At 35.6% G+C, this 15,820-nt stretch overlaps 1 protein-coding gene across 1 annotated transcript in view; it reads right to left on the minus strand.

Annotated features, from left to right (window-relative positions):
* Positions 1–15,820, minus strand: part of Sans (SAM_USH1G_HARP domain-containing protein Sans) — a 114,347-nt gene that overhangs the window by 35,589 nt on the left and 62,938 nt on the right. The window contains exon 2 of the mRNA XM_069835227.1: positions 8,943–9,086. Coding sequence (XP_069691328.1) covers positions 8,943–9,086 — 144 coding nt within the window. The remainder of the gene's footprint in view (positions 1–8,942; positions 9,087–15,820) is intronic.

Raw genomic sequence — 15,820 nt, forward strand, 5'->3', positions numbered from 1 at the left:
GATTTATTGGGCACCTTGTGGGACGTGTGCTTATTCAGTGCATAATGATGGATGGGATGGTGACATCTTCACACATGTCGCCCACGCTTGCTTCTGTTACGGTTTGGTGTGCTGTGTGAATCCACCATCTCGTCACGCAGTGAGGACAGTTATTAGTATTACAAGTGCTTCGATGACTGTGCAGTCAATATACAGCAATCTTCTAAAACTTGGATGTAGAAAGTCACGTTACACACTGACAAGCGAACTGGTGTTTTAGCCTATCAGTTTCTCCGAGAATTCACTGATTAATTATTTAGATTTATAATCATTTATCACTTGAAATGTAATACGTAGATTATTTACCAGAGAATTCAAGTTTCAGTAATTGACTACTTCGAAATTTTTCATTTATTGATGAAAGATAGATAATATTACATTGCGACACTAGGTTGGTAAGTACGAGGGATAATTTGAAAAACGAGGCGCTTGCACCAAGTTTTTTTTTATTTCGAGATACTGTTATGCACTTAACGCCAGTGTATTGCATATTAATTTTTGCACAACTTTAATTTACACATTTATTTTATTTATTATTCATTTTAATTATGTATTAATTTTAAACTGAACGTTTGTCATTTTGTTAATGAAAACGTGTAATTTTCTAGGTGACGTGTTTTTATATTCTTTTATTTTATTTGTTGGATACGACTGTCTTTTATGTGTATATGAATTGTTCAAATAAAAGGTATTGCAATATACGAAATTGAATTGTAGGAATATTTTGTATGAAAGTTTTAGATTGCAAACATATTATGAATTACATAAACAACAGTTTTGATGATTAAATAGATAACAAAATCGAAGACTCGTTCGGAAAAGGATTGGTGGCACGTTTGCCTGTTAAATCTAGAGAAAGGTATGAGAAAGCATACAGTTCTTTTAAAAATGGCTAAATGATAAAAAGTAAGTATTAATGAGAAAACATTGTAAATAGGAGTTAATAAGCTAAAGTCACCTATATCTCGTTTGTAGAGAATTTATTTGCAAGTAATTTACTTACTGCACTGTTACTTCCAGCGTTTCCGTAGTAACCATTGAACGTGTTATACCAAGTTACATGCTATACAACAATGATAAGTATGCAAAAAGAGCATGATTTAGTGCAAAAAATTATTTTTGCAAGATGTGTTTTTAGTTGTACTTACCGCTCTTGTGGACAAGCCTAGTAAGCTGGATTTACAACTCAATTTATAGTTTACATTTATTGTAGGATGCTTATTTGTTATTTAATCTCAACACATCAATTTTATATTTCCCTTGTGACGAACAGTTTGAAATCGAAGGAAAATAAAAATTAATATGTATTAAGATGAAATAGAAAGTAGTACAGTAACTTTACACTACAATCAAACGTACTTCGGTCTACTCGTATTTTAAATTTCAATAAAAGGAAGACCTACTATACTAACACACTAATGTCTTAAGAAAAAGATGAAAAGAATATTCCTGATTACAAACTCTCAAGTCTTGAACAGCTCACTGTTTCTGTAGACCAAACTTACCTAGATTCTTCACGAGTGTTATGAGTCTCAAATTAAATCTCCTAGAGATCTAGAAGTTTCACTACATCGTTGCCACATTACTCGGAAAAGTATGTCTCGGACCCAAATATTGATAAGAGTATTTTCGATTCGGTTGTGGAAAATAAATAACGCTCTATTGTTCCGTTGAGCGAATTACGTATCGTTATGTTGTTTGAATCTTTTTTGGTGTCTTGACGCAGAGGTACCTGGGATCGTTCACCCTGGAGGGTTGTGTATACGTTTTGCTAAGCGAATAGGTCAGAAAGCGAAATTACATGTAAAGTGGCTGACCGGACGTGATGTGAGGGTTCGGAACAACCAACCGTGAAGACTCAGCTTCCGGTTTTGGGGGAAGTTGTTTTTGTAAGCGTTACCTTCATATTTCCTCTCTCCTGATATGTAGCATTACTTCTGGTAAAGTACGGAAAATCTGTTTCGCGTAAGGGTCATTTGAGGTAGTCCTATAGGTACAGTAGTGCTCCCATGCTTTTATAATTCCGGTGCTGTCTCAGGTAACTCTGTCACCGGCAAAAATAATGTGGATATAAAGGGAAAAATTGGATCGGTGTCTGGTAGAGTTCCCGGGTAGCTCAGTTGGTAGAGCGTTGGTACGTTTAACCAAAGGTCTGGGGTTCGATACCCGGCCCCGGAACAATTTTTCCCTCGAAATCCTTCAATAAAAAATAAAATTAGGTAATAGATGAGAATAGTCTGAGATTCAAACTCGTTCCTTTTGCATCGAGAATAAAAATTTTTATGAGGTACTTACGAACTTGCGCATTCAATACTCGTGCAGCTAACAACTTAAAAACTAATGTGTTTCTTAAATAAATGATAGCCTATGTTTAAAAAAATATATATATTTTTATCGCAGAAACGAAGAGCTAATTTTCGCGAAAATCCGTTACAAATTTACCGTCACAAACCAGTCATATTTATGATACAACATACATACACTTCTTAGTGTATATCTCAGTCGCATTTCGCGTTTATAGCTAATAACAAAAAAGTCCGGCATTACTCATGAGTATATGAAATGAAATAATTAGTGCCTATTAAATAACAATTTTTCGTTCTAAATTTTACACAATATTCGACGAAGTAATTTATATATCACGTAAAGTGACATCGAATAATTTGTAACCATATTAATACAGACCATTAAACATGATATTATAACTCTATTACATGGACGGGGAACTCGTGTTGTAAACAGAGCAGTCAGCAAGAGCACCGAAGTAACAGCAACTGAGGCAGCGAGCGAAGCTAAGCTCTCTGAGAGAGGCTGTTCCCTGTCGCTGTTTTATTACATTATTGTTTAGTCAACTGTCCGAAGACAGGTCTGAACCTCGAAAGTGATACCAAGAAGGCACCACTTATGAGACCACTAGGCCAGGGGATAATGGGGTAGGGTGGCCAGTTCCTTTCCCCCTCCATTGCATAAATCGCCCGCTAGCTACATATTACACTATTAGTCAGACTTCAGATGCATACAAACAATTGCTATTCCTCTGACATATCGTCAAGTGAGATGTACTGCCTGATAATAGATTCTATTACATTAACATTATATAAAGAAAAAAATCTTTGTTCGGAAGGATGAGAGACATTCCTCCTAACACATTCAAGGACTGATCTACAAACGGAAGGCTCTTATTTTTCGAGATACATATAGCTTATACATACAGATACACACACCTGTACATAGAAATACACTATCTACCAAAAAGTAATTGGGCACTGTTTTGTCCCATGTTTTGGCGGCTACAATGCAGACAATAATGTTCACCGGTTGAGCTGGCCTGCACAGAGACCTGGTCTCAATCCCATTGAGCATCTTTGGGACGAATTGGGCCAGCGATTGAAGTCTCTGGAGATGCGGCCAACTTCCATTGTCCAACTGCGTGCCATGTTGCAGGAGGAATGGCGACGCATTCCAGTGGATATCCTACACAAACTAGTGGAGAGCATGCCTGACAGGGTGGCTGCTGTTACAGCAACAAGAGGTGGTACCACGAGGTTCTAAAGGGGCAAAAACAGTGCCCAATTATTTTTTGGTAGATAGTGCATATTGATCGAAGGAAACGAATGAATCTGATGTCTGATGTAGGGAGTAGCTGTTTTGTTTTTCATGCCTTCTTAACAAAACAGTGGTATCACCGTGTAGTAGAGATAGGAAAAGTTATTTTCTCGTAACAATTCCAACTGTTTCAGTTCCTTGAAAATACTAGGTTCCAAATAACAGTACCACATACAACTACAGAGGCGCAGAGTGGTATTTTGCAACATATAAGTAAGTCTAATCTTATGTAATGTAAGAGTGGTATTTTGGACGCTAAATTACCACATACTTCCCTGTATGCCGTGTGATGAACATGTGATGCAGTATGACGTCAAAATAAGCTGAGATGTGAGTTCGTGGACACTTGTTAAAATTGAGTCGGATTCCTTACAGGACACTGTGCCCTCAAGAAGAACCTGTACACGTACAGGATGGGACACAGTATCAACCCAACCTGTGCTCGTTGTTCAGAGGGAGATGAGTCTGTAGCTGCAATGCACTCGCTCATCAAAGAGCTCTCATCGTTGGGAAACATTTCCCAAAGCTTGATGAGCTATCAATTGTCCCAGTCTGTAGTTTGATTCAGTTCATTAAGAACCTCAAACTATTGAACCGATAGGATATTATGACGGGGATGCGCAATAGATTTTTCAAGTCGCAGTGATAGGGCTGTTATAGCCTCCCCTGTTTAAATTCAATTCAATTCGAGTTCGTGGAGAGGAAATGTTTTCTAATACTAGGCCTAAATTGAATTCGTAGATCAGGTTAGTTCGAAGCAGAAAATTTAATGTAATTTAAAATTATTTGTAAATTGCCCAGCTCAAGTTTACAATGGTGTTCAATTTCTCCAGAAAATAGTAAATAAAAATTTACAGTAATAATTTCGGCCGTGCTAGAATTCATAATACCGTCATGAAGAGTAATAATCTCATTGTAATGAAATATGAACATTTATAACCGTTTTATTTTTTAAATAAAAAAATCTTCAACATTCTCTGCTATCTTACTAAGGTTACAATACTTACCATGTTTGAACAGAACTTAGTTTAATTTGAAGAATTGGTAATGAAACTGAAAATAGTGGAAAACGTCTGTAACCAAAACTTAATCTGAGGTATATATTTTGATCTCCCTGGATAAAATTCACAATACAGCTACTATATTGTAATACAGGCATTACGTTAATAATTGTTTGATAGCATCCTGTACTCAGTAACATCAGTTTCAAGATAATTTGTCAGTTTTTTCAAACAAGTTCTTCGTATCTTTACTATTTATCTTTTACTTCAGTTTCTAACATTTCCTTCAGTGTGACGAAAGAATTCCCACTTCTTCTTCTGGTAAAGCCAAAGATGTTCCGTTCTGTGGAACGGGTGTTGTCATAATGTAGTTCCAAAGTAAACGAGTAGGCCTATTTTATAACAGCAAGTATTTTGTACTGTACTAGCTCAAAGCAACACTTATTTTGGAATGTAGTGTCAGTGAGTCATGAATTGAGAATTTTAAATTATAAGTTTTTGAAAAGTATTTTCTCTTGCCCCATTGCTTTCTATTTTACAATTTAAAGTACTTTTGGAAGTGGAGATTTTAGTATTCTTAAAGGTAAGAATTGTCCTTACTTATAGGCTGACGGGGAATAAAACTCAGCAGGCCTAAGCGATCCAGTCGGAATAGTGTGTTAACTCGAGATCTATACGTTATTTACATCAACAGTCCGTTGACAATCTTGCGTCTTGGTTAGCAGTGAGCTATGATTACGTGTGCGAACTACATGCGAAAAGTACATTTGCAGTGTAAAATGTATTTCCTAGTTAACAGGTTTGCATAGTCACAATACTTTCTCTGTAGTTCTATAGGATCGTGCAATATTTTGACAGTCTTATTCCTGGTTGGTATACATAGTTTGATTCAAAGCCTCTAACGCCACAACTGACGTGTTTTGTTTCGATATTATTGTGACAGATGTGAGGGAGAGTGGACCAAGCATTCTACTGTACTCTGCCTGCCATCTGCTATGGTAAAGCGCACGATTCCATAGCTTATCAGAAACGAAGCGACTGTTAGAACTATTACAACGAGCTTACCTTCATTATGTTGCATTAATGCAATACAGGGTTATTTTAAATTAGTTACACAACAAGAAAGTTTGGACAAGTGTAAAAAGGAAAGTCACAAATTTATGGAGAAAAGCTGGAATGGTGGCTAAGGAGGCGAGAGTGTAGTGAGCAAATGTTGCTGAAAGTAATCTTGAATTAAAACAGATAATAGATTCAAGTAACGAAGATATTGACATTTGTCTTCAATCTGGAAATTTTTACGTTAATAATATAGTTACTACAAAAAATAATGGCGCCCCTCAGAAGATTGATTAACTAAAATTTCAACAGTAATCTCACTAGAGGTTTTGATTTATCTACAGAAAATCAAAACTCAAGTGGGATTTAATTGACTATTACACGATTAGAAGAAAGTAGGCCTATATAAAGATTAGAAGAAATAAAGTACTCTAATACAATACAATAATGACTTACTAATTGTCTTATGTGTTATTGTACCATCTCATCATTACAAATATTCCACTAGATGGTAGTAAATAGTATGTTATGATTAGCTGTTCTCTTGTTATTAGTTGTGCCAACTATACGATCTTCATTGAACTCTGTGGACGATTACTAGTAAAAAAGGCTTTGTTTATTCAGTTTAATTTTTATTAAAACAGTTGCATTCCACTTCAATTACATATTTATCAATATATATTATATTAAATAATCTCTGATACGTGACTATCCATAATCTCAAACAGCAGAAGCTATAACATATCCCAAATAATATAAACAAGATGAATGATACAAAGTTTTAATTAAGGATGATGAAATAAACATGAACCATTCTAAAAGGTACAAATTATTGAAAGTACAATGTTGGCAAACAAAGAATCAAATGCTAGGGAGGTGATAAAAACCAAATGCTAGGGAAGTGATAAAAATTGTAGGATAAGCAGCCATGATTAGTTGAAACACGCCGTTCTGTACGTACCGTTTTATTGGTTAATAGTAGTATGACGTAGTAAAGTTGTAGTAGTTATTGTAATGCGTAAATTGTAAATGCTTCAACAGATGATGATAGAGTGGACAGGCAGCTGTGAAATGTATCATAGCCTTTTATTTATGACACAGTGTAAAATCTCTAAAACATCTTATAATATTTATCGTCACGAAGGACTTAAATCACACTTACAATTCCTAATTACCGAACAAAAAACGAACTAATCAAGAATCTTTCTATACTGATAATCAACAAAGAATATTTCTAAACGCCCAACCAACTGAGCATAGTGTATCTGGAGACTATTCGTCCTAAATAACTTAATCAATTATAAAATCTTCTAAACGTCTAATAAAACCATTACCTTCGCAAACAAAGAAGCATATTTCTAAACATTAATTGATTCCACATCGTTATAAAGACTAGGCCACGAAGAATCTTTGTAAATGCCCTACGTAAAATTCTAAACCTATAATCATCTTCCTAGATATCAACCACCAACGTGGTTCTTCAGTAACTCTCATTGATTGGATTTTAGTTTACGGAACCTAGTTTCGGTCTTCGGTGTACAAGATTTGCAGTGGTCGAATTATCGTAATTGCTCTGATATCGAAAATATTGATAGGGGAAATAGAAGCATTAGAAGAAATCTGATCAGCAGCCTCTTTGTCTATCTCAGCTCTCATACCACTTACCTATAAGCGAACCCTGTTTCACTGCAGTGCCAACTAAATTCAGGAATTTGCTAACATAATTCACCGGAAATACTGAATTAATAAAATTAGTGCACATTTATTCACCACTCCTAACTTACGAATGAAATAAGGAACGGTTATTTATGTTCACTGCAAGAGTTTCGTTTCCAGGCGAGAATGACAACAGCTGTAATTCGTGTTATAGGTAGCGAGGTGTGACTTAGAAATAAGCGACGAAGATTATTTATTGTGTACATAAGTTAAAAAGTTGTTCATTTAACAAATTAAAAAAAATCAATAGGGTTGCGAGCTAGTGACGTACATTCCATTTTTGACCGGGCGGGGCATAGTTGCGCCCCACGGTCAGGTAAAATGCAGCAGATAAAAAAAGGGTCCCTGTTTTGTGGGCATACTTGCGCCCCGTTCCCATCAGGTAGAAAAAAGGGGCATGGCATAGTTGCGCTCCGATGAAATAGGCAGAGAAAAAGACATTATGGAAACTCGAGTCTCATAATCAACCAACATAATTGATTTCTTATTCGATTTAATATTCATTATCGATACCGTTAAAATGAACACTATGAAGTTGGCAATACTTTATTAACTCTTTTTCTGTTGTTTATGCAGTTATGCCTACGGTTAAAATGAACACCATGAAGTTGGCAGTACTTTATTGACTTTTTCTACTGTTAATGCAGTGATTATCGATAGCCTACCGATATCGATAGGCTCCGTTTTTTAAACCACGTGATGGAGGAATTCAGAAGCGGTAAAATAAACAGATGTTTTTAAAAAATGCAGCTACCACTATAATATTTTTAAGTAATTTATTTATTTTATGACAATCACTTTCGTGTGTACTATGCCCATCGGTGCGCAACTACGTCATGTCCATTCTGCTACCTGATTTATTCAAGGCGCAACTACGCCATATCCATTCTGCTACTTGATTTCTTCGGGGCGCAACTATGCCATGCCTAGGCATCCGAATTGACCGCGGGGCGCAACTATGCCACACCGTTTTGACCTCTCCTACCCTAAACTCAACCGCACCTGTTCGTGGCGCAACCTGCTAGAGAATTAACTCTCTAGTTGAGTCATGACGGTATAACATTCCATCTAGTACAGAGGAAATGCTGTACCATCACCACCCTGTCCAGAGGCTAAAGATGGTTGCCCCACCACTGGACTTAACTTACTCCAGGCCAGTAACCTGTTGGGAGGACATCTTTTTACTAAATAGTCTCTAAAAACACTTAACACTACTGTTCAAAATTTATTTCACACCAAACATAGAATTATCATCGTATGGGTAATAGATCCTTAAGAAGATCGTTAAAATGTTGGCAAGAGTTCGAAATGGGCCATTACGCCCAATACATGGAAGGTTGATGATGAAGATGAACAAATCATTAGTGATACATGTGTTAAAATTGTGTAATCAAGATGTATGTCCAGATAATAGATCACCAACGACACTTAGAAACAAACGAGAAATAAATCATGCCAATGTCCAATGTAAATATCAACTACTGTATTATTTCCTTTTCACGTTCATAATTTGAGCACACTCACCCTCTGCCCACGAGGAGGCGCAGGGCCTCGAGGTTGCCTTCGAACGCGGCCCACAGAGTGGGTGTCATCCCATCCTCATCCCTGCTATTGCAGTCGTTCCTGGTTGCCTCCTTCAGGATTTCTAGGATCCCGTCTTTGGCCGCCCTGCAACAAGAATCACACCATAAGGATCGTTCATGCAGAATGCAAAGAGACACATTCCACTATTGCACGTAAGTTCAGATGGCCAGAAAACACGATCACTGGTAAACAAGGTAACGTGACATAACGTGATTTTTTTAACTTCATGAACTTCTTAGTTAGGAAAGTGACCATAAAGTAAATATTGCTCCGCGGGAATTTCACGGTACTTCAACATTTTATTTAATGTTTGAATAGTTATAAATCTTAAAATTGTGAACAAATTTTATAGGGATTTCGTGAGAAATTAGATTATTAATTGATTCTTATCTCTATCTGGCTTCTAGTTGAGACTGCTAAACGCTTAAGACTTAAAGATAATTATTAAATGGACATAAACGAGAATAAATATTTATCCTTCGAAGGAGTGGAAAAATTCAAATATCTTGGAGCAACAGTAACAAATATAAATGACACTCGGGAGGAAATTAAACGCAGAATAAGTATAGGAAATGCGTGTTAATATTCGGTTGAGAAGCTTTTGTAATCTAGTCTGCTGTTAAAAAACTGAAAGTTAGAATTTATAAAACAGTTATATTACCGGTTGTTCTATATGGTTGTGAAACTTGGACTCTCACTTTGAGAGAGGAACAGAGGTTAAGGATGTTTGAGAATGAAGTGCTTAGGAAGATATTTGGTGCTAAGAGGGATGAAGTTACAGGAGAATGGAGAAAGTTACACAATGCAGAACTGAATGCATTTTATTATTCACCCGACATAAATTAGGAATAATAAATCGAGACGTTTGAGATGGTCAGGGCATGTAGCACGTATGGGCGAATCCAGAAATGCATATAGAGTGTTAGTTGGGAGGCCGGAGGGAAAAAGACCTTTGAGGAGGCCGAGACGTAGATGGGAGGATAATATTAAAATGGATTTGAGGGAGGTGGGATATGATAATAGAGACTGGATTAATCTTGCACAGGATAGGGACCGAAGGCGGCCTTATGTGAGGGCGGCAATGAACCTTCGGGTTCCTTAAAAGTTATTTGTAAGGTAAGGTAAAAGTGACAAAATAAAATATAGAAAATTGAAAAGAAAGAGTTTTGAGGATATAGCTAATTATAAGAAAAAATAAGACATATATAGGGTAATATCATTTACAAATAAAAATGAGATCTGTAAGATCATACGATGTAGGATACCAAGAGAAATGTATATTACGTCAGGAATTGGGTAATTGATATTGTTACCATTATAATTGATATTGGTTTAACTCAGAAAACCTATATCTGAGTCATAAGATCGTAGAGATGGTTGGAAAAAAGTTTACTAGGAGAGGCTTGATACAGGTAATAATTATAAATCTGCAGTATACTTTATTTTGTGCTATTTTGATACCTTCAGTTTACATGAATGACAAATCAAGTAACAAAACTAATTAATTAATTAATTACGTAATACAAATTAATGAGCTTACTCTTCTTAAGGAATCCATACTGTAGGCTAAATCGTGTAGAATGGTCAGGCACTGTAGTTAAGTGTGATGCTGAATTGTGCCAACTAAACACTTTAATTAGTGTACTAGATTTGCAAGAAAGGAAACTGACCTCTCCTTTAATGTAGCTACATAATTTGTTCAAAGTGTTCCTCTTCGGCTGTTAACGTATTTTTTACTCTCGTGCGCAGAGACTGGATAGTTGAAGCAACGGCGGCATAGGTACATAGTTGCGTATCCACGAAGAGAGGCTTGCTTCGCTCATTGGAAACCTTTAAGACCTTCATATGGTCCCACAGAAAGAAATGGAGAGTAATGAGAAATAACGACGTTTGTGGTCATTCCTGTAAACTCAAATCTGTGTGTATGGTGCCGCGGCACACTAGGTTTAACATATGGAACCGCGTTTACTCTACAGTCGCTTATCTTCGGATATAGATATAACAGACTGAATCGATGTATTTTAGCTTGAGCATTTTCCTGAAGTGTTGGAAATTCTTCTGTACCCTGACGTTGTTACTTGTGATAGGAAATAATTTATTTTCCGTTTGTTCATTATTTTCATTATCATTTTACGGAAAGAATCAGTCATATTGTTCGTGTCACATCGAGTTCAGCGTTCCCATTGGACTATAATAGATCATATCAGCAATCGTATGCGCAAAAAGAGTTTTAACAAAAGGATTATACTTTCCAACAATTCATCGTTGGTTAGAATATAAATTAATGCAACAAAGTTTGGTGCTCACAGTCTTTCTCAGGCCATGGGAAATTTGGCAGTTACTGTGTTTTGAAAGCTTCAAAATAGCTACAAAGGATATTTCTATCTGTGTATACCAGGAGTCATTACAAACTGTTAAAAATTTGGTTTATGAATATCCTATTTGAAAATATTTTGAATTAATTTGTAGACTAGATTTGTGTAGGCCTAACACTAAATTAATTACACCATTCCAAGTTTTCCGGAAACAATTATCAACTTTTATACGACATGTAAATATTATATCCATACACATTTGTGAATGTAAAATACATTAATTGCTTTGCAAAATAAACTTCATCTTATCCATTACGGAGATGGAGTAAACTAAAATCTTTAGTTTTGTAACAGTTATTTACGATACAAATAATAAATATGATATTTTATTCTAGGATTAGGGACGTTTGCAAAACGACTAAACGAGGCCGCAATCCGAATGAAGTAATCCTATGACGAAATATAATTTTTAACGTGTATGTCGTATCCATTATTTTTTAGACAGCAGTTCGTCCATGCTGATATAGACACGATTCCCCCGACTTCTCCGCTGTATTACCCCTCATTGTAATAGTGATGCTTCATCATATTAACACAAGTAGTAGAGAATTTGGCTGCAGATCGAGAGGTATTCGATTCAAACTCTTGTATTCTCTAATTTTTATAACTGTATTTAATTCTTAATTGTTTCATATAGTTAATCAATACAATAGTTGTTCAAGCAATTTTAAAGGAATGTCTGTCATTATTTGAGCCGTTTTATTGGTCTTTTGGGACTGCCATGTGACATCTGGCGAGGAATAATAAAATTGGCAATCTGCTCAAACAGTTGAAAATCAGTGTTAAAATACTTTTCGTACTAGTGTTACAAGTAGTTTTCGCACGATACCGTATAAATAGTAGATTTTAACACGCTTGTCTAGCTTTAAAATATCTACTTTGTGTATTGTACACTTTCATATGAAGGGTCCACGGAAAGAACATGCTGTCACTTTTCTTAAAATTTTCAGGGGAGCATTTCTTAAGTTCAATACACTAGTAAGACATTATGAATTTTCATCTCATTTAGTTGAATTTACCATGCTACAATGCAGGCTTTTTGACTTCTGATTTACTGGAAATGTAGTCCACTTTAAGAGCTAGCAGATGGGACCAAAAAAAAAATCAACAAAAAGTGACTTAGCATGTTCTTTCCGTCGAACCTTCGTATGTTTGTTATGTATTCTGGATCTTTGGCGTCAGCCGAAGATGTTGGTCAGATGGTCTTCATTTTGAAAAAAATTAATATAAGGAATGGTTGTCTAAAAAGAAAAATAATATCTGCAGAATTTTACCTCGAAGTGAAAATTTGTTTAGACAGAAATACCAGGAATTAAAAATATCTATACGAATGAATTCTCAAAACTACCGTAACTACCATAGCCATTGCGGAAATGCAGCAAAGAAAGAGACGCAAGTGAAAAAGGATGAAAACTTGAGAGACTTAAAGAAATCGGCAGCAGTAATGCATCTTACATTACACCATATCCCGCTTAGAGGGATCAAGAAATAAGTGATAATTTCAAGTATAAATAATGGTTTATTAACATAACTTTTTGCATAACTTAATGTAAAAACTCTCTGAGTTTCGGAGAATGAAGAATGCAACTCGATGCGTGCGCCTTGAGTTGCCCTGTAGACATCTAAACGACGGTATTCAACCTCCCGCCAATTGTTCTGTGGAATTTGTGGAGTCACTAGCGCAGCTGCATTTGTGATGCGTTGCCTTAGTTCCTCTAAGCTCTGCCTCTTTGGTACACAGCATTCTTCACAAAGCCTCAGAAAAAAGTCCAAGGGAGTCAAATCGGGTGATCAGATTGGCCAGGCAATAGATCCTCGTCTTCCGATCCATCTATCCATGTACGACGAACACGGCGTTGTACTCGCGTAACAGATTTTTCTTCTGCTAGCCATAGAACACACTGAACTTTCTGTTGTGGTGTCCACATGTTGACCATGGCGTGTTATCCTACAAAATGGCGCCAGGCTTGTTTTAGCAACAAATAAGCGAAAGTTACGCATGCAGATGTTTTCAGACTTTGTTGCGTGAACTTGGACAGTTTCTCTATCTTGTCAGATGTAAATCACAACGATATCTTTACCTGGTTTTGAGTGGTGAGCATTTATTTCCCGATCCCTCTAAGCGGGACACGGTGTATTTTGAGATGACTTCTCTGTTTCTCCTCTCTCTTCAGCGCCATAAATAGAAGTTCAGCAAAATACAATGTTTAGAGGTAAACGAACCTGAGAAGAGAGCTGTAACATACCAGAGAAATAGAGACAGGGACAAATGATAGGATATTTATTATCAGTGTCACCTCGGACAACGATCTCCAGTAGAATTGTGTACTTCTGATATTCATCATGATCTGCTCTTTCTCTAAAGACAACAGAGAACATACTCGTATTTCTGAAAGTGAAATGACACTGACTTTTTATTGTTGTACACTCACCAGAGACGTTATATAGTATTACCTACACTCACTAATCAACGAAAGACTAAATCGCGTTGTCTATGTTTAAGCTATGAGTAGATAACGCTTTCTATACCAGTCTATTTTAGTTTTCGTAGTTTTCTAACGTGTGAATTTTCATGAAGTTATGAAGCTTCCGTGCAAGATGATTTTCAGCATAAACTTTTCGAAAAATAGACCTAATAGAGAACAGAGAGATAGACACACACATATCGATGGCTAAGAAGTGATACCTTGTATCTACAAAAATGGTAGTTTAGTTGAACCACAGTCTAGTATAACAGTCATGAAGCTCAATACGTAGTAAATATGCATCCATAGATAGTTGCTAAACACTAGGATCGCTACTATCGCCTCATCACAGACAATGCAAAATAGTACCTGGACAGTCTATTGTTCCTAGTACCCTCAACAACTCAAGCTTCGTGACTGTATATACTAGACTGTGGTTAAACTATAGAACATTACTAAGTTATTTAGATTAACTATGTTATTATTATGACATAAATTGGACAGTTAACTGATATTTTGTTCTCTTCAAAAAGCAGAAACAGAGGCCTATATAAAACATTTGTCTATTTTGAGTAAAGTAATTTTTAAAACAATTATCTGATTGACCTGCAGATTCACAGATACGAGGTGTTACTTCTTAGCTATATATATGTGTGTAATAATTATTGAATTATCTCTGGATTAAGCTAAGTGGAAAGCACTTGTCGAATAGTCGAAGTGGATTACTCTTTATAAAGGGAAAATCATTAAATATAAAGATTTTTATTTAACTTGTACGATATTTAGTTAAAATGTCAGCACGATTGTAAATTTTCGAAGAAAAATACAACTATTAGACAACGGTAACGCAAAATTAATTTGATAAAAGGTTAAGTAAAATAACAGTTTCTGCCCATTACTATGTAAAGTACAGTATGCGGCAAAACGAACAACACTGAAATGTTATTCAATTGCACATAAATAAATAAATAAATAAATAAATAAATACATAAATAAATAAATAAATAAATAAATAAATAAATACATAAATAAATACATTAATAAATAAATACATAAATAAATGAATGAATGAATAAATAAATAAAATTAATTTTTCATTTCATGTATTAATTGGGTTATTGATTCGTTCGGTTATGAAGTAATTACTATTTTTGTTTTCTGCTTTCATTTACCCTTCTTTTACGCCGTTTCTTTTCTCTGTGTGATATCTCATCTCTCTCCTCTTTTTCCCCTTTGTTTCTCTATTCTGTTCTTTCATCTTTGTTTCTTATGCTTGAACTCTATTGTTGTCATGCCGTGACTTGTAAACAAAACCAACAAGCCGCTTCTGACGGACCAAAAATTTGTGAAGTCATTAATATTTCGTGATCCGAGAGAGATCTGCTTTGTGTTCACATGTCAGAGTGACGTCTCCCCGCAGTGAAAGTCTTTCTCCGGCAGTTAATAGAGTCGTTGTCTTGCTAACGGTTACGAACAATGGCTGCTCGATAACAAACGCCTAATTGCGAATGGTGTCATTCTCATAAAAAGAAGATAAAATACTTGGCGCTTAATTGTGGTCGTTATCCCTCTGTTTTAGCAGTATTTCACCAAGACCCATGATTAGCGCGCTGTGGTATGACCAGAAACTCATTAGAACCAGCATTGTACTTGCATCAAGATTTAGCACATATTTTAACTCAAAATTTGTTTATTTGACCTTGAAACTTTCTAAGATTACTACGACGTTTCATAAGTGGCATATGCAAGATTGTCGCTCTAGTAAAAATGAGTGACGAAAGTGATAAATATATTCTGACATTATACATGTACGTTTTATGCATTTTTACAATTAATTATCTTTTTCCTATTGCGAATGATATTGTTTATAGCCAGGATGGGTATTTATGGAGATCGCGAAAATCACGACACAATAGATGTAGGTACAATAGATTTTCATTAATCTTTACGAATTAAGTGATTCTGATTAATAATATGC

Source organism: Periplaneta americana, chromosome 9 (genome assembly GCF_040183065.1).
Source record: "Periplaneta americana isolate PAMFEO1 chromosome 9, P.americana_PAMFEO1_priV1, whole genome shotgun sequence".
Classification (NCBI taxonomy): domain Eukaryota; kingdom Metazoa; phylum Arthropoda; class Insecta; order Blattodea; family Blattidae; genus Periplaneta; species Periplaneta americana.